Source organism: Stegostoma tigrinum, chromosome 16 (genome assembly GCF_030684315.1).
Source record: "Stegostoma tigrinum isolate sSteTig4 chromosome 16, sSteTig4.hap1, whole genome shotgun sequence".
Lineage (NCBI taxonomy): Eukaryota > Metazoa > Chordata > Chondrichthyes > Orectolobiformes > Stegostomatidae > Stegostoma > Stegostoma tigrinum.
The window spans coordinates 24,827,956-24,852,791 of NC_081369.1; the positions used below are offsets into that span (position 1 = coordinate 24,827,956).

General features: G+C 40.5%; 1 protein-coding gene across 4 annotated transcripts in view; it reads right to left on the reverse strand.

The window, feature by feature from the left end:
• Positions 1–24,836, reverse strand: part of chd9 (chromodomain helicase DNA binding protein 9) — a 247,877-nt gene that overhangs the window by 193,816 nt on the left and 29,225 nt on the right. For all 4 annotated transcript variants that reach the window (XM_048546753.2, XM_048546752.2, XM_048546749.2 and 1 more), the window contains one exon: positions 1,160–2,877. In XM_048546753.2, the coding sequence (XP_048402710.1) occupies positions 1,160–2,707 (1,548 nt within the window). In that variant the 5' untranslated portion in view covers positions 2,708–2,877. The remainder of the gene's footprint in view (positions 1–1,159; positions 2,878–24,836) is intronic.

A 24,836-nucleotide genomic window follows, 5' to 3' on the forward strand; every position in this document is an offset into this window, starting at 1 on the left:
ACAGTTTCTCTCTTTTGGTAATAAGTCAACTTTCTATTCTTCAACCAAAATCGATAAACTCTCACTTATCCACTTCAATATACTTCTGCCTAATTTTGGCACATTCACCAAACCTATCCATGTCCACTTGAAAATTTATTTTATCACAACTGTGGTGCACCACTTTTCATTATCCTTACTGTCTGACTTAAAATCATAAAACAAACAGCTCCCTTAATGTTAGAAACTCAGACTAAAATGCAGTCTCCCCACTGTTTTGCATTGTTTTCTGTCATCACCTAACTTTATGGACCAACTTTGGTGAAAAATACCAGCATCTAAACACAACCTGCTTAAATTCTCAAAAACAACTGGCAAGTTGTAGCACCCAAGGAATACTGTACGAATTCCAAAGTGCTAAAAGTTGCTCGTCAAATCAGACCACCGTCTCAACAAAAAGATCTTCCCACGACTACCAGATTCTTATGCCTTGCTGCAAGTTTATATTTGCGTACTAATTTCACCACAAAGTAATTCGTAGCAAAAATATCCTTTTAATGACATGACCACCATTGACCCTGCAAATCAAACTCTTGCAAGAAAACTAAGGAAGCTATGGAGTTTCATTCCTTCAGAACATAAGATTTTGAACATGTCAAAATTAAATAATTGACATTTTATTTTGTTCCTTGGTCTCTTTTTTTGAAACAATTTTCAGATTGTCTGTTTTATCATTATCCAGCTATTTAATTCTGCATCTAATTTAACATCAGAATCACTCAATCCAATTCACCCTTCTTTGCAGCACTTCTGTTCATTTCAAAATTAATTCAGCAGATCGGTAAAGGAAATAAGTTATTTCTCCCATTGCCTTCAGTTCACAATTCCAGAAACATCATGGACAGAAATAAAATTATTACCTAATTGTGTAGGAACTCATCTAGTTAACAGGGTACACCATGAGATGATCTACTTCAGCAAAAGTTAATTTGTTTTTATTTAAATGTTCTTGGAAATTTTCTTTTGACACAGCTATAATTCTAGCACAGAAAGACAGCTAAAAATAACACTTAAAAATGAAAAACAAGTAGCTCAATTCAAGGAAACATTCAGAATTGCCTAATTAAATCATACTATCAGAATTATTGGGATGCAATTGTTTAAGAACTTGGGTACAAACCTGCCGTTGCAAAGTCAACTGCATGGATCCCTTCATCTGCCGATGCTGGTTAGTTATTGATGGCTGCCAACGCTGAGATAGCGTGTGGTTAATGGTAGCTGGGTCTTGGCGTATTTGCTGTTGGTTACCCATCTTTTGTTGCTTGCTTGGCTGCTGCTGTAACTGCCGTGAAGCCACTGGTCTTGAAATAGGGGATGAATTCCCTTGGCCAAGGCCCGAATTGCCAAACTTCACTGACAGATGGCAATCATCTGTTCTCATCCTGGTCAACGAATGTGTCTGAGAATGCGGAAGTGGATTTCCCTGAAGAGTTGAAAAGTCAGTTGGTTTCCTCTGAGCTGTTGTGTTACCAAATCTCACTCGAGAAGAAGGGCTGCTCGTTACTGGCACACCAGTTTGAACAGAGGGCACACTTGAAGGGCTGTAGTTTCCCTGAGTGTTTACAGAATGTATAGGTTGGAGAACCTTTTGTTTAGCAGGACTGGTCGGACTGAGCATTTCTTGAACTGGTTCCTGGTTGGTCCCTGCTGCCACTGTGAATGTGTCACTCTCAGGGAAGCAAGTCATAGCCTGGGTTACCTGATGTGTTGAAAGGATAGTAGCAGATGTCAAATTGTTGCCATTAACTAGGTTGTTACTAGGGTAGGAATATGGAGGAGTAAACTGATTTGAATTATTAACGGAACAAGGAGTCATTTCTCGTGAGGAGTTTGAAAAGTTCATATTCTGATGTACACTGGTGAGATTAGCACTAGTGGTGAATCGAACAGGATGTACTGGATTCACGGATAGAGTTGTAGTTGGTTGGTTAAACTGCTGCACTGAAGCAGAATGTTGTTGAGTAGATGAACTTACAGTTGTGGTTGGTTGGCCCAACGGAGTCATATGAGATGAAGGTGAACCATGGGCACCCATGAATTGATTGCCTTGATTTAGAACTTTCTGACTTGTAGTGAAATGATTCATATTCTGTTGGGGCTGCACTGATGCAGTTTGTTGCTGCTGCTGCGGGCTAGACTGATGCAGACCAAAATCATGATGTGTTAAGAAGGGGGTCATTGGCTGGATGGACTGTGAATGTGCTTGCAAGGTATGGAATGGTGATCCATTCTGATTTGAAATGGGGCTTTGGTGGCCCCACATTGGGCTACCGTCTACGAATGACTGGCCGCTACTATCATTGTGGGCAGAAGGGAACAGCCCATTTGTCTGATTTTGCTGATGATCTGGTGAACAACGAAACTGGGAATGTGGAGAAAGGACGCTAGTCTCAGCACCACTGCCCACCAAGTTAAAAGACTGGTTCTCTGGATGAAGTTTCAGTGAATCAAATGTCTGTAGCTGTTCAAAATTAATTTTTTCTGATGTCTGTGTCTCTGATACATGATGCAATGGCTCAACTTGCAAAGGCTCAAAATCTGCACTGAGGTTTAGCTCATCAACCAATGAAACTGGTCCTGCTTGCGAAAAGCCATCATCTGCCAAGCCTTCCAATCCTCCACCAAACAGGTTGGCATCATCCAAAAAATCCATGATAGGATCAGTCATCCTGTTGCATCTACTACACAAGAGTAATCAACAGTTTGCTCCAGGAAGCTGACTTCAGCTGTTCTGCAGTTGCCGTTGTATGTTTTAAACTGTTCAATGTTTAATCCACTACATGTCACTTTCAATCCACTTAATTCATGCAGACATTGTCATGCAGCACCCAGAAAGTCCTTTAAAAATAAAGAGAACATTGATTAATCAATGTACTTAATAACGTTACCTTTCATGTCGTTTGATCATATTGGCGTCAACCCACTGAACATCGTTTTATTAAACAAAAGAACTGTTTGATTATGCACATTCTTCAATTATTTGTAACCAAAGATCAGAGACTGCAGACCTCATTCACAATCGCCTGGATATTAAACAATGCCAAGGGGAAAGCACTACAACTAATTCTGATTTCTGGACATGATTCTAGATGATCACTATTACCTGTACTGTAGAAAAAGATATTAGCATTTGAAAGTAACGGGACCAGGAAAAGTAGATAAACCAAAATACAGATTACCTCTTCTGACCACTAACTAGTAGCTAAGTTTGAAAGCTGACATTAAAGGAGGACAAAAATCAAACTTAGTGCTAGCAGTGTTGAACAACATGTCGACAGCAACTGACCAGTTTCTCAAATACAGTTGCAGCCCAAGTGAGCCTTCCAGAAAATGTACCTTTGATAAATCGTTATCTTCATAAAGGAAAGCTGAAGAAAAATGGCGTACACAAGACTGAGGTGGATCACTAAACAATATAGTGCAGGATATAGACACATTCACCAGTTAATGCAAGGACATGTCAATAAACCTATTAATTTTAGTAGGCTTCGAATTGTACTTGCAACAGCACAGGTGACATTTCCACCTCTAATGCAAAAGACAAATTAAAATTAGAACATTTTCCCCGCTGCCAGCATCCCAGCAAATCTGCGTAAGACCGTAGAGATTACTTACTTAGCAACACTGACAAAGGTAAACATGCACAAAGCATGGAAGTATATCTAAGTCACAGATGATGCTACAATAAAAGTAAACATGGAATATCATTAGTCAACTGCCATCTCCGGATCTTCGTATCCAAGTCTTCGTACCCAAGGTCTTAATGGACTATAGTGATTTGTGAAGAGATCAAGTACCAACGTGAAACGATGGCTATATGACCACTTGGCCATACAGAAACAAATCCAGGGAACCTATTAGGAATATACCAAATCAGTTGCACAGAAATTACCATTTCATCCAAAGACTGTGAAACCAGGCAATTAAGTCAATGTAAAATATATTCCTTTTAATCCACTTAAATGATAAGTTTGCATATTGAGATGAAAGGTTCCCTGCAGAGTATTCAACTAAGACAATGAAGATAGTGCACTAAATCTGCAGCAGTAAATTGGTGATCTTGTGTGCAACTGATGAACATCATTTGTAGAATTAAAAATCTAGTAAACAAGGTCATTTGTAAATCAAAACAGAAGTGGTGGGAATGCACACATTTCCCATAGTGAGTAAACGCAAAGAACAGGCTGAAACTCTGGATATAAATACTTAGCTATGAAAGATTAACACTTAGTTTGAAAACTTATTTCCAGATACAGGCAGGCTCAAAGACCATCACCAGCATCATTGTACATGTTTCTGATTTCCAGTATTGAATTTTTCTTCTCTTTATTTCTAACACATCATACTTTTTGCATGGTATTTAACACATACCATAACAAAAAGGAGAACATAAGGTATGTGGCTGGTTTGCCAAAAGGTATAGCGCATAGCAGCTGAAATGGTCATATTTCAAACAGCAAGAAGATAGTTTTCGTTGCAGCCTCACGTGTTAAGGAGCAAAACTGATTGAGATACTACAAAGCAACCAGAAGTATGCCTGAAGACTGTCTGATGGTCATATTGTGTATTACATTTTATTATCTTGATTCAATAATCAAGACAAATTTTCCCTGTTCGAGGAATGATTTGGCTTAGAGCAAGACTGAAATTGGAAAGACTCCGTAGACTGCCTAATGCAGTTCTTTACAAGAGATGCAATACTTGCAAGATCTAAGAGCATCTTTATATTTGGGGGCAGGAGAAGCAGCAGGGTTGAGATAAAGAAATAAAACTGAAAATATTATCTATCCATGACTTATTTGCCAGTGAGTAAAACATGTGTTGAAACTAGGAAGCAACTTCTCAAAATAAAAACACAAATCCTAAGAATCAGTGTTCCAAATTCAAATCAGATAGTCAATAATCAACTCTGAAATAAGGCTAAGGCATTAAGAAATGCAATGTTTCTACTTGAGTGCAGTGCTGTCAATAGATGGACCAGGAACTTCATTATAAACAACACAAGAATATAAACAATTCAAGCTAAATACAAACTAAAAATTTTTGAGGTCCCAGCATTCCAGTTCATAATGTGCTTTAGCATGATCCAAAATTGTTTCACTTATACTTGATAGAGCAAACATTTCATCTTTCATATGTGTGTCAGATTGACAAATCAGCAGGTCTGCCTCAAATTCTATACGTAAATAAACAGAACCAGCTCTGGACTTAAAACAGCAAAATTCTCTCCACAGAACAAACAAAAAGCAAAACTCATCAATGCAAACTTTTGCAGTTTTCATTGCTTTGTTACTATTTTCTCCAGGCTTTTCCAGGCACAAAGTAAAGAACAGGATGAAGAGGTCTTGTGCCAAAACCCGGTTCTGTTTCACTCCGTTGGAGGTCCAAAATGGAGCTGATGATGTGCCATTTTAAAAAAAAGCTTGAGCTCATAATTCATTGGTGGAACAGTTGTACAACCCTGACAATTTTTTTTTCCAGGGAACAACTCCATTCCAGGATTGTCCAGAACATCACCTTCTTGACTACGTCAAAAGCCTTTGCAAGGTCCAAAAACAAAATGATATAAAAGGGTCATGCCTATTTGAAGCAATTTCCTAGATTTGTCTCACTGCATGGATCATGTCTACACTACTACAATTTGTGGGTAAACCACACTGACCCTCAGGAAGACTTTTTTTTTTCCTGCTACAATCATTAGTCTATTTGGGGTGATGCAAGTCATATAAATATTGTGGCTACAAGAGCAGGTCAAAGGCAAGAAATCCTGCAATGAATGACTGACCTCCTGACTGCAAAAACTGTCCACCATTGACAAACCAGAAGTCAGGAATGGGATGGAAACTCCCCACATGCTTCGTCGAGTTCACTTCCAACTCTCAACAGACTTGACACTATCCATAAAAATCTGCTTGACTGTCATGTTATTCACCATTATCAACATTCATTCCTTTCATTCACTCCATCATGCAGTAGCAGCAGTGTCTACCAACTAAAGAAACTAGAAATTCACCAAAGTTTCCTTGGTCAATCGACAGTACCATCCAAACCCACAACGCTGCCATCTAGGAGATGACAGCAGATCAACACCTGCAACCTCCCCACCAAACCACTCATTATCCTGACTTTGAACATATTGCTATTCCTTCACCATCACTGGGTCAAAATCCTGGAACTCATTCCCTACAACTCCTTTACAGCAGATTTGCCTGCAGCAACTGGTTCAAGAATGCAGCTCGCCACCACCTTCCCAAGGGCGAGAGAGGATGAGTAATAAATGCTGACCCAGCCTGCAGAGCCCAAACCCCATAAACAAAATCTTTCCTGCAAAGGCGAGAAGTGAGATACCTTTGTAATCTCTATACATTACTGGGCTGCCTTTAATGTTATTTTTAAGAACAATAAACAAGGGATTGCAAAAGTTATATGGAATCTTCTCTTTATTTCAAATACTCAACAGGATATCACAGAAGACCTCTACTGTATCAAGGCATGCTGCTTTAAAACTTTCCACTAGGGTGGTCATGGGTTGATGGTCATCATTCTGTTTAGTAGGTGGAGTGATCTGTCCCTCCGTCTCTTATTTCTGAATGATTTTTGACTTTTCAACCACTTCACTTTGCCCGTAGTCATATTGTAAAAAAGATCCTGAAGAGGAAATGCATCTCTGATATTGTCTTTAAGGCTTATTTGAGTTACATTGCAGCCAACAAATAACACTATCAACACATGTCCATATCACAATATATGAGGTCCAATACTCTACTGTATCTGACTCTGTCCAGAATGGGGCTACGTATCCATGTTCGTTGTTGACAAGTCTGCACATTCGTCATCTTCCTTCAGCATGGCCAAGATCTTAAAGCAGCTCAAGATATCTTGACGTGATTGCGCATCGTTGTGATGACAGACAGGAAAGAATCTACTTGCGATACTAGACTCAAAGGGCAATAAGCAATGACTGGACAATAGAACTAGATGAAAGGAGGCTGTTCTTCTTAAACCAGGTTTAAAGCAAACTTCAAAAGTAAAACCATTTGAAATGAGGAGAGCTAAGCTGGAAATATCTGAAGACCTAATTTATAGAATGCCTAGATTATATTGAATGAGCTTTGAATGAATTCATGATATTCTTGTAACACATATTTTACAGAGAGAAAAACAGTAAATAAGCTGTGGAAAACTAAGGTAATGCCAAGATGAACTCAAAAAAACAACTTTTACACCAGTGACAAATGAATGCTGAAAATTCTCCACACTAAGAAGCACATCACACAAAATAGGGAAAATCAAGTCCTGATAAGATTCTTAGATAACAAAGTGTGAAGCTGGATGAACACAGCAGGCCAAGCAGCATCTCAGGAGCACAAAAGATGATGTTTCGGGCCTAGACCCTTCAAGCAGAGAGCTAGGCCCGAATCGTCAGCTTTTGTGCCCTTGAGATGCTGCTTGGCCTGCTGTGTTCATCAACTTTGTTATGTTGGATTCTCCAGCATCTGCAGTTCCCATTATTCCTGATAAGATTCTTTTCCATTTTGTGCTGATAAGCTCCATTCACGGACATGCTCTACGAACTAATTGTTTTTTACCTCATGGACGAGGATCTTCTGGAATAACAGACATGATCCTTCAATTTTTAAAATGCTGAACGTAACATCTCTAAACTAACATTTATTATTCTATAAAGAGGATATAAATGGATATAAGAATAGATTAGGTGAAATGAAACTTTTATTCTAAGAGACATGTTGAGGATAGACTACACAATCTGATGTTACATTCTCCGCATTTTAGAAAGTTGAATAGCCAAGAAGGCTTAAAAGCTAGTAAAATGTGAGACTGGATGAACACAGCAGGCCAAGCAGCATCTCAGGAGCACAAAGGCTGACGTTTCGGGCCTAGACCCTTCAGAGAGGGGGATGGGGAGAGGGAACTGGAATAAATAGGGAGAGAGGGGGAGGCGGACCGAAGATGGAGAGTAAAGAAGATAGGTGGAGAGAGTATAGGTGGGGAGGTAGGGAGGGGATAGGTCAGTCCAGTGAAGACGGACAGGTCAAGGAGGTGGGATGAGGTTAGTAGGTAGCAGGGGGTGCGGCTTGGTGTGGGAGGAAGGGATGGGTGAGAGGAAGAACAGGTTAGGGAGGCAGAGACAGGTTGGACTGGTTTTGGGATGCAGTGGGTGGGGTGGGGAGAAGAGCTGGGCTGGTTGTGTGGTGCAGTGGGGGGAGGGGACGAACTGGGCTGGTTTAGGGATGCAGTAGGGGAAGGGGAGATTTTGAAACTGGTGAAGTCCACGTTGATACCATTAGGCTGCAGGGTTCCCAGGCGGAATATGAGTTGCTGTTCCTGCAGCCTTCGGGTGGCATCATTGTGGCAGTGCAGGAGGCCCATGATGGACATGTCATCTAGAGAATGGGAGGGGGAGTGGAAATGGTTTGCGACTGGGAGGTGCAGTTGTTTGTTGCGAACTGAGCGGAGGTGTTCTGAGGCTTGGAGACCGCTTTGCGGAACACCTCCGCTCAGTTCGCAACAAACAACTGCACCTCCCAGTCGCAAACCATTTCCACTCCCCCTCCCATTCTCTAGATGACATGTCCATCATGGGCCTCCTGCACTGCCACAATGATGCCACCCGAAGGCTGCAGGAACAGCAACTCATATTCCGCCTGGGAACCCTGCAGCCATATGGTATCAACGTGGACTTCACCAGTTTCAAAATCTCCCCTTCCCCTACTGCATCCCTAAACCAGCCCAGTTCGTCCCCTCCCCCCACTGCACCACACAACCAGCCCAGCTCTTCCCCCCACCCACTGCATCCCAAAACCAGTCCAACCTGTCTCTGCCTCCCTAACCGGTTCTTCCTCTCACCCGTCCCTTCCTCCCACCCCAAGCCGCACCCCCATCTACCTACTAACCTCATCCCACCTCCTTGACCTGTCCGTCTTCCCTGGACTGACCTATCCCCTCCCTACCTCCCCACCTATACTCTCTCCACCTATCTTCTTTACTCTCCATCTTTGGTCCGCCTCCCCCTCTCTCCCTATTTATTCCAGTTCCCTCTCCCCATCCCCCTCTCTGATGAAGGGTCTAGGCCCGAAATGTCAGCTTTTGTGCTCCTGAGATGCTGCTTGGCCTGCTGTGTTCATCCAGCCTCACATTTTATTATCTTGGAATTCTCCAGCATCTGCAGTTCCCATTATCTCTGAAAGTTTAAAAGCTAATTGGTTTACTTCCAATGTGCTTTGCTAATGGGCCACACCAATGGTACACAGGGCAATATGGAAGAGTGTTGCTCAGTGTTGGGACCTTTAGCCTACCAAAAACATAATAATACAGACTAAGTGTACAAGACAAGACACGATTTCAAAATGTGCCAAATAAAATGAAACTTGCATGCGCTTTAAGGGTGGTCATGAAGAATTTCAAAACGGACATAAATGGTCTAAGATGGTAGAGTGGGCAGACAAAACGAAGTTCAAGATGGAAAATACAAACTTCAGTGACAAAGACTGAATGAAGAAGTTGAGGCTGTTTTCTTTGGAGAAAAGACCAAAAAATATTGAATATCTCCATCAGTTTCATGAATTTTTTAAATAGAGTATGGAAGGAGAAGTTATCCCCACTTGTGAGAGGATGGAATACGAAAGGGCACAGATTTAAATAGTCAAAAGCAGGAAAGGTGGCATTAGGAAAAAAAAACCTTTTCCACATGGCGAGTGGTCATGGTCTGGAATGCAGTACTTTACAAGTGTGGTGGAAACAGATACAACTAAAGCATTCAGAACAACATGCCAGGTTCCAAAGAGAAGGCAGGGAATGGTAAACAAATTTAATCAGTGCCAGTGAAAACACGAGCGCCTGAATGATCTCCTCCTGTGCTGTAACAATACCCATGATTTGATGAAATTATAAAGTCTGTCTCGATCTTTTTCTAAGAGTGTTGAACTCAAATGTTCATTACAGAAAGTAGTGGAGTGCATTGATTGTCAACCTTCTTCAGAGCTTCTGCTTTCAAATCAGGCTTCTCTTTTTAAGGAAAAAAAATCAAATTTGCAGGGTCATGGTTACCATTACCAACTGACTGCATTTCTCTCTGCTGCAACACTAGGAATAGTTCCTTCGCATGCACAGATGCAGTCTTGGAAGCTGGGTGTCAGTGTCAACAAAATCCCAGTCTGGCAACTGCAAATATTTTAAGTATATGTTAACTTGGGTAATCTGAATGAGTTTCCCAATGCAGGCGCTGTTTTAGTTCAATGCTACAGAATTGGCAACTACCACATGATTAGAAATGCAAGTGCTTCAGCAGCTTTTAACAGTGCTTTACTGACAGCCACTCACTACTACATTTGCTTCCCTACAGCAGAATAATCACCCATCTAATTCACCACAGTGGAGTCCAGTAATTAAGACTGTAAATACCATTACTCAAGTGTGAAATGTCTTTCAATCAAACTTCAGAAAGTGAACAATCAGCAAGTGGACTCTTCTTTCTTCAGACAGTGAAATCATTGCAGACTTTGGGCAAGTATTTCACATTTATATTTTATCTACTTTGTCTCTCAAGTCTTTCTTTCCATCTCAATTTCTCTTTCTCTACCTGAACTGACATTGTATTTTTGCCCTTTTCTGGTATTTTGTGTTCAGTCTAGGACATAAATCCCATAGTTCGAACAGGCATGAGACTTGTCCTGTTGTAAATCAAGTTTCCAGGAATTTGTGGTAGAATTATAATGCTCCTACTCTGGGACAGAAGCATTGGATTCGTGTCCTACTTGCCCAAGAGGTGCATCACAACATGCTTGAACAGAATGATGAAAGTAACTACACGAAGGTATTACACCAGATCTGTTGTTATTGCATCGCTGAAAATTTGCACTTCGAGTCAGAGATACACAGCACTGATGGAGGTCATTTGGTCCAACTTATCCATGCAGACTGATAAAAATCCAGTCCCATTTGCCAGCATTTGGCCCATAACCCTCTCAACCTTTCCTGATCATATACCCACCCAGGTGCCTTTAAAATGTTGTAATTTTACCAGCCTCCACCACTTCCTCTGGCAGCTCATTCCATACACACAGCACCCTCAACATGAAAAAAGTTCTCTCTTCGGTCCCTTTTAAATCTTTCCCTTCTCACCTTAAACCTATGCCCTCTAGTTCTGGACTGTCCCACACTGTGGAAAAGACCTTGCCTACTTACTCAATCCATGACCTCTACAAGGTCACCCCTAAGCCTCGGACACTCCATGCAAAATAGCCCCAGCATATTCAGTGTCTGCCTATTGCTCAAACCCTCCAACTAATAGCAACATCCTCGTAAATTTTCTCCTGAATCCTTTCTAATTTCACAACATCCTTCCAATAGCAGGGAGACCAGAATTACATGTTACACTCTAAAAGTGGCCAAACCAATATCCTGTACAGCTACATGACCTCTCAACTCCTATACTCCATGCACTGGCCAATAAAGGCAAGCATAGCAAACACCTTCTTCACTGTACTATCTACCTGCAATTCCACTTTCAAGGAGCTATGAACCTGCACGCTAATGTCTCTTTGTTCAGCAACGCTCACCAGGACCTTACCATTAAGTGTACAAGTCATGCCCTGATCTGCTTTTCCAAAATGCAGCATCTCACATTTAACTAAATTAAATTCCATCTGCTACTCCTCAGCCCACAGGACCACCTGATCAAGACCGTGTTGTACTCTGAAGTAACCTTCTTTATTGTCCACTATTCCTCCAATTTTAGTATCATCTGCAAACTTACTAACCATACCTCCTATGCTCACATCCAAATCATTTATATAAATGATGAAAAGCAGCAGACCCAGCACCAATCCTTGTGGCACACCATTGTGACTGGCCTTGTCTGAAAACTAACCTTCTACCACCACCCTCTTGCCTTCTACCTTTGAGCCAGTTGTGTATCCAAATAGCTAGGTGCCCCTGTATTCCATGTGATCTAACCTTGCTAACCGGTCTTTGATGAGAAACCCTGTCAAATGCCTTACTGAAGTCCATATAGATCATGTCCACCGCTCTGCCCTCGTCAATCCTCTTCATTACTTCTTTTAAAAAAAACTCACTTAAGTTAGTGAGGCATGATTTCCTATACATAAAGCCATGACTATCCCTAATATGTCCTTGTCTTTCCAAATTTAAATCCTGTCCTTGGGGATTCCCTCCGTCGACGTGCTCACCACTAATGTCAGGCTCACCGATCTGTAGTTCCCTGGCTTTTCCTTACCACATTTCTTTAATAATAGCACAACGTTAGCCATGTTCCAGTTTTCCAGCACTCATCTGTGGCTATCAATGATACAAATATCTCAGGATTGGGGCCCAGCAATCTCTTCCCTCGCTGCTGACAGATTTCCATGGTACACCTGATACCTCCAATTTTGGTGTCATCTGCAAACTTACTAACCATACCTGATCAGGTCTAGAGGATTTATCCACCTTCGTGCATTTAAAGACATTCAGCACCTCTTCCTCTCTAATACGGACATTTTTCAAAATGTTCTTATTAATTTCCCCACATTCTCTATCTTCATATTTGAGACCACAGTAACCACTGATGCAAAATAGTCATTTAGTATCGCCCCAACTCCTGCAGTTCCAGAGACAGATGTTCATGCTGATATTTAAGAGACCCTATTCTCTTTCTAGTTACTCTTTTGTCATTAGTGTACCTGTAGAATCCCTTTCAATGCTCCTTAACTATTTGCCAAAACTATTTCATGCCGCCCTTTTTGCACTCCTGATTTCCAGTATTCTCCCACTGCCTTTTCACTGAACTAGGAATTTCACTTGATCTCTGCTGTCTATACCCGACACATGCTACCTCCTTTTTCTTAGCTGAAGCCTCAGTTTCTTTGGTCATCCAGCAATTCCCTACACCTACCAGCCTCGCCCCTCACCCCAACAGGAACAATGTCTCCGGACGCTCATTTTTCCCAGTTTTGAAAGCTTCTCATTTTCCAGCCATCCCTTTGTTTGCAAATTTCTGCCCCCAAACAATTTTTCAAAGATCTTGCCTAATACTGTCAAAGTTGGCCTTCCTCCAACTTAAAACTTTAAATTTTTAGATCAAGTATATCCTTTTCCTTTACTATTTTAAACAAATAGAATTATGGTCACTGGCCTAAAACGATCCCCCACCGACGCCTCAGTCGTCTGCCTTGCCTCATTTCCCAAGAGTAGGTCAAGTTTCACACCTTCACTTGTAGACACATCCACATCTGGAATCAGAAAATTTTCTTGTATTCATTCCATCCAAGCCCTTACAAGTGCAGTAGTCCCAGTCTTTATTTGGAAAGTTAAAATCCCCTACCAGAACCACTCTATTATTCTTATAGATAACTGAGATTTCCTTACAAACTTGTTTCTCAACTTCCCACTGACTACGGGGTGGGGGGGTGCTCCATTTTACAGTCCCAGTAAGGTGATATCCTTTTCTTATTTCTCAGTTCCACCCAAATAACCTCCCTGGGCATATTCCGAGGAATATCCTCCCCAAATACAGAGCAATATTATTCCTAACCAATAATGCCACTCCCTTTCCTCTTTTGCCTCCAGCCACCTTTCTATCCCTCCTGTAGCATATACACCCCAGGATATTAAGCTGTCAGTCCTATTCATCCCTGAGCCAAGTCTCCGTATTTGCTTTGACATCCTAGTCCCATGTTCCATCTACCTTACCTGTTAGGCCTCTTGCATTGAAGTAAATGCAGTTAATTTATCAGTCCTACCTTGCTCTCTGCTTTGTTCCTGCTTGCCTCGACTCACTTGCTCCTTTTCCCAACTGTATCAGTCTCAAACTCAATCTCTTTTCTCATTGGGTCCCACCACCACGACCAATTCTGCACACCCACACCACTGTCCCAAACAACTCTAGAAAATCTCCTTGCCAGTATATTAGCTCCCTTTCGATTCTGGTGCAATCTGTCCTTTTTATACATGACACATCTACCCCAGAAGAAATTCTAATAATCCAAAAATGTGAATAACTCTCCCTCACACCAGCTCCTCAGCCATGCATTCGTCTGCTTTATCTTTTTATTCCTACCTTCACTAGCTTGTGGCATTGGGAGTAATCCAGATACTCCTACCCTTAAGAACCTCCTTCTTAAATTCCTGCATTCACTCTTCAGAATCTCTCCCTTATCTCTCTGTGTCATTAGTTCCATCCTGCTAGTCCCTCTTGTCTTTGATATGCCCTCGGACATATCCTTGACCCTGACACCAGGAAGGCAACACACCATTCCGACATCTTGCTGTCAGCACCTCTGAGCAGAAAGTCCCCTATCACAATTGATCACTTGGCACCTGGCATACTTATCATTACATTAGAGCCAGTCTCTGTACTAGAAATCTTGTTGTCAGAGCTACATTCTTGAGAGTCCATCACACCCTACTTTTTCCAAAATAGCATACTTGCTTAAGATGGGAATAGCCACAGGAGACTTCTGTACTATCTGCCTCCCTCTAGCACTTTTCCTGGAGGTCACCCATCCACATGACTATCTTTAGTTCAGCTCCCTGCACTGCAGTCCATCATACCCCCTAGCTCCTATCAATTCCTCGTTGCCTCTAATTGCCGTTCTAACCAGCCCATGCGATTGTCAAGCATGGTAATTGTCCTGAACACCACCCACCCCCCCCACCCCCCCACCCATCGCCAACTACTGACAGGAACAGATCACTCTACTAAAGGACGTCTTTGTACCTTTACAATTGACAGACCTAGAAAATAGAACAGTTTTACTGCTGTAAAAACACTGCTCCAGGCTAACTTAGTACCTACGTTTTATGTTTTTAACCTTATGAACATACTTTTAAAGAGATGCAAGACTAAGCTGAACAAACACACACAATCCTTGATCCAGCTTATTCATCTATTATCAATCATAGATGCAAGGAATTGCTCATTCACCATGGAACAAACTTAAGGTGGAGCAGGTTAACAGCGGTGTGAATCACCACAAAAATTATGAACAGTTCAAATGGCTTCCCTGTTCACAGGCAACTGTAAATAACTGTGTTTGGAAAATGTAGCTATAGTTTTCAGATTCACTTGGCACACAAATCACAAAGTCCCTTTTATACAGCTGATGTTTTATTTTGGATTCTGGGAGACTGGCATCTCTGAGCAAGCTTCTGGAATTTACACCTTTAATACTAGGTCCCCCATTCAAGTACCAGAGCCACATACACATTTTTTTTAAAAAAAGCCTACGTTTCACAAATCAGAATTGGAACAGTATCACTGCACTAACGTAAAAGTTTCCTGTCATTATGGAGAAAAATCTGAAATTATCAGCAAATATGGTTAGTCACAGTTTTTCAAACGAAGGCATGAGTAAATTGGTCTCAATAGAAAGCTGGCTGATGGAAAATAATCGCTGCTAATATAATTTCATTTAATAACAACCCTAAATACGAGTTGCTCAACAGTTTCTCTTCCTCGAGTGAGTATCCCTGTCAAAGTCAACATTCATTGCCCTTCCTCAGATGTCCTAAACAAGAGTGGCTTGTTGGTTATTTAATAGAACATAGAACATTACAGCACAGTACAGGCCCTTTGGCCCTCGATGTTGTGCAGATCTGTCATACCAATCTGAAGCCCATCTAACCCACACTATTCCATGTACGTCCATATGTTTGTTCAATGATGGCTTAAATGTACTTAAAGTTGGCGAATCTACTACCGTTGCAGGCAAAGCATTCCATTCCCTCACTACTCCCTGAGTAAAGAAACTACCTCTGACATCTGTCCTATATCTTTCACCCCTCAATTTAAAGCTATGCCCCCTCGTGCTCGCCGTCACCATCCTAGGAAAAAGACTCTCCCTATCCACCCTATCTAACCCTGTAATTATTTTATATGTCTCAATTGAGTCACCTCTCAACCTTCTTCACTCTAACGAAAACAGCCTCAAGTCCCTCAGCCTTTCCTTGTAAGACCTTCCCTCCATACCAGGCAACCTCCTAGTAAATCTCCTCTGCACCCTTTCCATGGGTAGTCAGAAGAAGCCACTTTGGTGAAGTAAAACGTAGGCCAAACCAAAAAGGGGCATCCATTTCTCTTCACTAAGAGGCATTTGTTTTTAAATGACATGCATATAGAAACGGTTTCTTTACTAAAGTAAACCTTTTCAGTTTGCATCAACCTGTCTATAAATATTTTTATGATTTATCCTTGTTCAAACTGCTCACATTTCTCAAAATCAATGGAAATTAATTCTGAGATCAATGTCGTGCTGAGGGGGATGCAGCCTGAACGCCCATGGCTCTGCTACTTAAGGACAGAAATATTGGGTTGCCTGGAAGGTTATGAAAGGGGCCAACAAGAATCCATTCAAACATCATTGTACAAGCAATTTTTAGCAGTGAACTTTTTGTCCGTTAAGCTAAATGCTCTCATTTATACAATGAGGGTAACGACAGCGTGCCAGTTATTAGAAAATAGCAAATGCTCCTGAGGTAGGAAGAAGAGGGAGATGGATAGAGTCTTAACAATATTATACACTATTCACACATATTCCTGCAAATGCAATATTAGTTAGGCTCAGCACTATAAAAGAACATGAATTTCAATCAGCAACTGTGTTATCTTTGGGGGTTCTAATCCCTTTGACACTAAGACTCACTCTATAAACAATATACTAAGGCACACGCTCAAGTTCCATCTGCTCCAGAAGTGTGTCATATCACAATTTGTTCATACGTGTTATGACAATAACCAGTTGGAAAAAGTGTAGTGTCCAGGTGATAAAGAGGAGAAATGGGAGACAGTTTACAGGGGGGTTGTTTACAAGTCTAGGAGGGTATAATCAGCTTGTTTTACTGAATTCTAATTAAATTTTAGATTGGATGGTTTTTGTCAGGGTGGAGGAAATAATCTGTACAGGGATAAGGGGAAGACTAGAAAGACATAGCTTACACTTAGTACGATCATAAATTCTGTATTTAAGATGGCAATCATTTTGTAAAGCCTTAGTTATATTACATACCAATGTAGATCTTGTTTCTAAATCATGCATTTGAGTAAGATCGTGGATCATAGAATCCTTACAGTATGGGAACAGGTCCTTTGGCCCAACAAGTTCGCAATGACCCGGTGAAGAGCATCCCACAAACTCACACCCCCGCCTCTTTTCTCTGTAAACTACCTAATCTACACATCCCTGAACACTAAAGGGCAATTTAGCATGGCCAATCCACCCAACCTAAACACCTTTAGACTGTGGCAGGAAACCAGAGCACCCGATGGAAACCCATGTGGACAGAGGGAGAATGTACAAACTCCACAAAGTCAATCGAGGCAGGAACTGAACCTAGGTCCCTGGTCCTGTGAGGCAGCAGTGTTAACCACCAATGCACTGTGCTACCCTTAGTAAATTATTAGTAATTTCAGTAGTTTTTTTAAGTAAATTAGTAACTTAGTAAACTATTCGTAAGTTTATTAAAATCATTCATAGTGATTGGGTAGTCAACTCAAACTGTGGCAAGTTATAAACTGAATTCGATAAAGTTTGTGGACAAGCATCAGAAAACCACGAATGAAGCTTAACTGCTGGTAGGAACGACATATAATTGTGGTCTCACACTGGGTGTGCTCTCAGGGGAATGAGATATTTAGAGGCATACAGAAGTCAAAGGACACTCTCCGGGGATAGGCAAATAATGGTTTGTCAGTGACCTGGGCAATGTTCTTCTTTGAATCATCACCCAAATTAAATTAATCAATTATTCACCTTATTCCTGCCTCTCGTACCTTGTTATGCACAAAATCACTGCCAGGCCAGCCTACAATCGGCAATGAAATGCAAAGTAATTCCTTGTGAAGCACTTAGGGATGGTCATTATAGGAGTAAAACTTTATGTTAACATATCTTTGCTTATTTGAATTGTTATTCCTTTTCTTTCTTGTCCCTTATTTTTGCTGTAAGAAGTTATCAGGAAAGACAAATTCTCTTGCCTCATTTGCGACAACCAAGCATACTGAAAAGACGTTGCTTACGTAATGTTGGGGAGATAATTGTTGGAAGAAGGAGTTTGACATTGAACAGAAGAATTAGAAGGTCACTCAAAACTACTGCCTCTCTTAAGATGGTTAGAGCATGTTGCTAACAATGCTAAGGTCACAAGTTCAATCCTCATACTGACCAGGTTTGCAGCCACGAATTTAACATGGTGTGTTCGGACAATTAGGAAAGAAGCCATTTCCCCCACAGCAAAATTGGCTTGTTCCTACAAACAGATTATAGCTTGCTAAAAATAGTAAAGTGCTTCCTGATAACCTCAACATACTTGTGCTGTTTAAGCCGGCTGTGTCTGAAACAGGACAAGCTCATTTTCTGTTTCACCCACAATACACTTTGGTTAACCTATCAGTCTCAAGATACTGCAATTACAATAGAATCTGCAGGACTAAAACAGTGAACAATACGGCCTAAAGTCTGTGAATCCAATAGTTTGAAGGAACTCAATTAAACAGAGAATGCTGCAACATGTAAGGTTTTTAAGTCATTTTACGCATCTGTGGTCATATGCTAGTGAGCTGTATTCAATACGAATACTTCATTTGTAGTAATTAGAGTATACTCAAAACGATGGCTTCTTAAATGGTGATCTTCCAAATTCATGGCATGACTATGGATGTGTAGATGCATATGCAGACATAACTTACAGTGCACTGGATATCACTTGCTGACCCAAATGAATACCAAAGCACTTTGGCATCAATGGGATTCAAACAAATACCTCCAGAGTGTAGAGCCCAAATACAGTGCCTTAGACAGACTGTTTGACAAAGAAAGGGCTTTAATTCATCACCTTCTGGATCATGGGACTGGCATGCTTATGCTATGCCACTCTACATTGGACATGTGCTACGGTTTCAGAGAAACCGGAAAATTTAGTGGCCACAACATAAAGATGCATTAAAACAATTGAAAATAGTGAAAATACTCAATTAATCTGACAGAATCTGACTGTGAGAGGGCTAATGTTTGAGGTCAAATAGCCCTCCTTAGAGTAGAAGGCACAGTATGTCTACACAATATTGCATTGGTAGCAGTAAAAGACAAGTAGGCAGTAAACCTGGAATGAAGAGTAATACAAACTACTGCAGGGGTTTCCAGAAATCTGAATTAGAAACAAAAACACTGTTGGAAGAATTTAATACAGGCAATATTTGTGGATTGAAATAGAGCTAATGTTTTAGAATAATGACATTTCAGAGTTCTGATGGAAAACCATCAAAATGGCACATTATCTTTCTTCCTCTCTCTAAATCCTGCTTGAACTGCTGAGTTTTTACAGCGTTTTTGAAATGAAGGCACAGTCTTATAACCCAAGAACGTAGGACCTGAAATGCAGTGTCTGAGAAAAGTGAAGATGATAGCAAAGTTTCAAGGCTTCAAAAGAAAAAAATTGGATCATTATTTGAAGTAGAAAAAATTGCAAGGCTATAGAAAAATACACAGAAGTGCGACTAAGCAAGCTGCACTTCAAAGAAAATCAGCAGAGACAGGTCAGACTAAATTACATCCTTCTGTGCTGTAGCCATTCTTAGGGAATCTCAGTTTCACAGGTTTACTGGGCAGGAAGCAACTTGTGTCAATAGATGATACAGGCAGAGAAAAATGTTCATGTAGCCCATCTCAGCTGTGCTATACAAATGTGCTTCAAATCTGGTTATACTGTCTGATCAATCTGCCCATGAAATATTTTAATATTTACCAGTGATAAATGTTTTGAAGTTCAACATTATAGTTTAATTCCTGTCTTCAAGCTTATCCATCACTGGTTATTTCAGCCTTGAAGTAATACACATTATTTATTTGCCTTAAAATGAAACTTTGCTCTCAACCTAAATAACACACATCAGTAAATTCAGAAAAACGTCCATAGATCAGAAGGTCAGACGTTTGAATTCTACACCTCATCTCATCCAACTAAGCAGACATGAAAAGGCAGTTGGCTTCAAAGTTTCAGAGCTAGGAAAATGGAACAGATAAATCTAGTTCTTAATATCTCAAGTGATCACAACTGGATAGTTGTAAACTTGGGTACAAAATATAGCCCCTTTAGTTGTGCAGCAGCTCTAAAGATCAAAGCAGGCCAGTCAGTGTATCGACACTGCTCTCAGTGTTGACTTCAAATTCTGGACGTTGCTACTGTGCTTAGACTTCAGAGTTCAGCACAGGGTGGTGGTTGCGGGGCGAAGAGAGAAGAAAAATCAGACAGAACATAGTATAAAACTAATGGCGGCAGCTTAGGTGCTGACTCAGCACAATATTCACAATTTTAAAATAAATTAATCTTATCTGTTCATGGGATGTGAGCATTACTGGTTGGACCAGCCTTATTGCCCATCCCTACATGCCCAGATGGCAGTTTATACTCAATCACATTGCTATGGCTCGAGGCCCATTGAATTCTTGTTGAATTCAAATTTCGCCACCTGCCATGACGGGATTCCAACCAACATCCCTAAATTATTACCTGGGTCTCCAAGTTAACAATTTAGTAATAAATACCACAAGGCCATCACCTCCCATGGTGTTTATTATGTGCAAGGCGCAGGAGTTGTCAAATACCCTTGAAACCAAACCATATTTTAAAGTCCAAGGGAATGGTGATGCTAGTTAGGTATGTTAAATGCGTAGTTTTTAAACTGTCACATTGAAAAACAAAATGGGATAAATGTAAAGTTATGCACTTTGGTAGGAAGAAAAAAGTTGAATACTTAGATGAGGAAGACCGCAGAAAACTGCAAAGGGGATTTTTGAGGTCTTCGTACACAAACGCTACCAGCTGAGCTCAGCTGGTAATAGAGAAGGAGAACTGAATCTAAGTCTTTAATTCAAAGGGAATGGAGCTTTAAAATTGGAACGTCTTTCAAAAACTATGCAAGGCACTATATAGGTCAGTTCCACCTAGAAGACTAAACAATTTGGTCCCCTTACCGAAGGAAAGGTATGCTGGCACTGGATGCAGTTCACAGAAGGTTCACAAGAAAATGTGTCCTCTAGCTGGACTGAATGGTCTGTTTCCATGCAGTATGGCTGGAATTAATCTTGAGTAGGTTAGGCTTGTATTCATTGGAGGTTATTAGAAAGAAAGGAGACTTTATTGAAACACAAGATCCCATAGAGGGTTTCAAGGGTAGATGCAGATAGGTTGCTTCCTCCCATTAGACAGCTTAGAAGTGGAGGGCGTAAAAGATCACTTGCTAGTTTTAAATCAGAGATAAATTTATGTTAAGCATGTATTAAAGGATTTGGACAGAAAGCAGATAAATGGAGTATGGCCACAGATCAGCCATGATCTCATTAAATGGCAGAACAAACTTGAAGGGCTGAAAGGCCTAGATATGTTCCTGCATTACTCATAAAGCGTCACAAATTCAAGATACAGACAAGAATGAACGTCTTCTGACCGTAGTGAATATATAGAATACCTTATTACAGATCTTTACAGCAGAGATCTGTAAAGGCTTGGTCAATAGTCAATAAGCTAACATACACAAGAATACTTAAGATAGAGGCCATGGCGCTGAAGGTGGCAAATCAATAGGTCACATGGATAAAGAATTAGCTAACTAACAAGACAGTCGGGACGAGGGAGGTAACCTGCAACTAGTCGAGTGCCACAAGAATGAATGTACTAACCATGATTCTTTGCAACACATGACTGGGCTGATGGAACCGCATGTATTATGGCCAAGTATTCGATCAAAGAAACAAAAAAATAAGTGGGAGGATGATTGTTGAAGACGATACAAAGAATCACAGAAGAATACAGACAGGTTGAGTGAGTAAGCAGTCAAAACTTGGCAGATGGAATATAATGCAGAGAAAACGCAAGGCTGGTTATGCACCTTGTCCATAAGACCTTAAGAAATAGGAACAGGATTAGGCCCTTCGGACCCTAAAGCCTTTTCTACGATTGAATGGGATCATGGCTGACCTGGCATTGTTCACATCCACTTTCCTGCCCTTCCCTCATAACCCATGAATCCCTTACTGATCAAGAATCTATATCTCAGTCTTAAGTATACACAAGGACTCTGCCCAGAGCTCTCTGTGGCAAGGATTTCCAATGAAATTCTTCCTCCTCTTGGTCTTAAATTAACATTCCTTTATTCCAAGGCCATGCCATCTTCTCCTAGACTTTCCCTTGAGGGCAAACATTCACTCCACATTTATCTTGTCAAGTCTCTTAATAATCCTACATGTTTCAATGAGGTCAGCTCTCATCCTTCTAAACTCAGATGTGTCCTGATCTCTTTAGCCTTTGGTCACGAGAAAATCCCTTCATACTGGAAATTATGCTAGCGTGCCTTCTCTGAACTTCCTTCAATGAAATGATATATTTCCTTCACTAAAGAGACCAAACCTGTTCTCAGTACTCCAGAAGTGGTCTCACCAGCATCTTGTACAGTTGCAGTAAGACTTCCTTATTCTTATACTCCCTCATTCTTATACTCTAAATCCCTTGAAAGAAGGCCCAATGTTCCAATAGCCTTTCTATTACCCACTGAACCTGTACACTAGCTTTGTGTTTCATATCCAAGTACCAAGTCCCTTTATGTTGTAGTTTTTGACAGTTTTTCTTCATTGAAATAATTGTTAGTTTGTTCTCCATTCCAAAATGAACTTCACATTTTCTCACTGTACCCCATCTGTGCCAACGTTTTGCCCACATATTTAACGTTTCAATATCTCCAAACTGTTTGTATCCCTCTCACATCTTTCCCTCTATTTTTGCATTGTCTGCATATTTGGATACAGTACTTTCAGTTCCTTCCAAGTCATTAGTAGAAATTGTAAGCAGTAGGGGAACCAGCATTGATACCTATCGAACCCCAGGGACTGTGGATACAGCTCGCCAACTTGTAAAAGAACCCATTTTCTCCACTCACTCTTTGCTATCCATTAGCCAATTCTGTTTCAATGTTATAATGCTACTTCAAACACCAAGGTTTTTATCTTATGACTGAACGTATGAGGTACCACATTAAACACCTTCTGAAAGTCCAATGCAACACAACTAACAGTTCCCCTCTAACCACTCTGATTGAGACTTTCTTGAAAAATTCAAAATTAGTCAGATGGCAGTTCCCTTTCATGAAGCTTTTCAGTAAGCAGCTACCTGATTAGGTTAAGATTTTCTAAATTTTACTACTTCGAAAATTGATTCCCATACTTTTCCAATGACAGACATTAGGCTGATCAGCCAATACTTACCCACTTTTTGCCTCCCTCCCTTTCGGAATACGGGAGGCACATTAATGATTTTCCAATCCTGTGGCACTTCTCCAAATCCAAACATTTTTGCAAAATTACAACCAATGGATCCACTATCTCTGTAGTTACCTCTTTTAGGAACGTTGCAAACTATCAGCGCCAGGATCTTACTTAGCCCCATGAATTTGTCTAATAGTAATTCTCACGTCTGGTGATGATACTTAATTCTCTCCCCTTATATTAAAGGGATGCTTGTAATATCTTCCACCATAAAGACTAATGCAACATGTCAGTTTATTTAAAGAAGCTTTTATTGTCAGTTTTAATATTCCCCACTAATTTGTCTGCATAGTTTAATTTTCCAGCTTTATTATCATTTGAGATCTCTTTTGCCGAGTTCTGCTGGAAGAATAGAAAAGCAGAACATTATTAAAATGCAACACAGAGGGATTTCAGGGATCTCATGCATGAAAAGTTAACATATGGTTTCAGCAGGCAATAGGTAGTCAAACAGAACGCTGGCCTTTATTTCAAAGGGCACAGTGTATTAAGATAGGGAGGTCTTGCTTAAACTGTAACGGGCACTAGTCAAATCATATCAACAAGATTGGTTAAAATGTTTAAAGGGAAGATACACTTACATCAGAGGCAGTTCAAAAGAAGGTGCACTAGATTGATCATCAGTATGAAAGAATGTTCTTATGAGAAAGGATCGAATAGGTTGGATATGTATGCATTGCAGTTTAGAAGAATGCGAAACACATGATTTTTTTTTGGGGGGGGGGTTTAACAAGGCAGATATAGTGAAGTGGTTTCCTCTTGTGGGAGTGACTAGGATCGGGGCATAATCTCAGAGTTAAGGGGTTGTCCATGTAAGGCTGTCAGAAGTGGACTCTCCGCTCTTGGGGATAGCGAACCTACGAAATTCTGAACTGCAGAGAGCTGTAAAGGATCGGTCATTAAGGATTTTAAAAGCTCAGATAGATGTTTAATAGGCAAGGGCATCAAGGATTACGGGAAAAAAAACAGGAAAGTGGATTTCAGTATTATCAAAATCAAACACAATCTCACTGAAATGCAGAGTAAATTTGATGGACTGAATGGCCTGATTCTACTCCTACGTTTCATAGTCTGATGATTTATTTTTCTGGAATTTTAAAAAGGCACAATCTTATTGGTTGACCAGAAAATGGTATTTATGTAGACTGAGCACACTTATCCTCACTGTACAAAGCATTATGAGCTGAGCAAAGCCGAAGGAGGGACATGTTATAAATGTGGATAAAATGCATGTTATGTGCATTAGAAGTACTATGTATATTTTCAAACAGAGCATTTCTGCAACACTTCAATCACTTATTTAAAAAGTAATCAATGCTAGGACAGCTTCAAAATTGCAGACAAAACAAGTAAGCATGCCTGCAATTAATCTGCAGAGAGAGTCATACAAGAGGACTGTCAGCATTATGGTTCTCCTCGCAGAAAGCTGCCAAGTCAGCACATCTTGTAGTTTTCCAAAATGTTCAA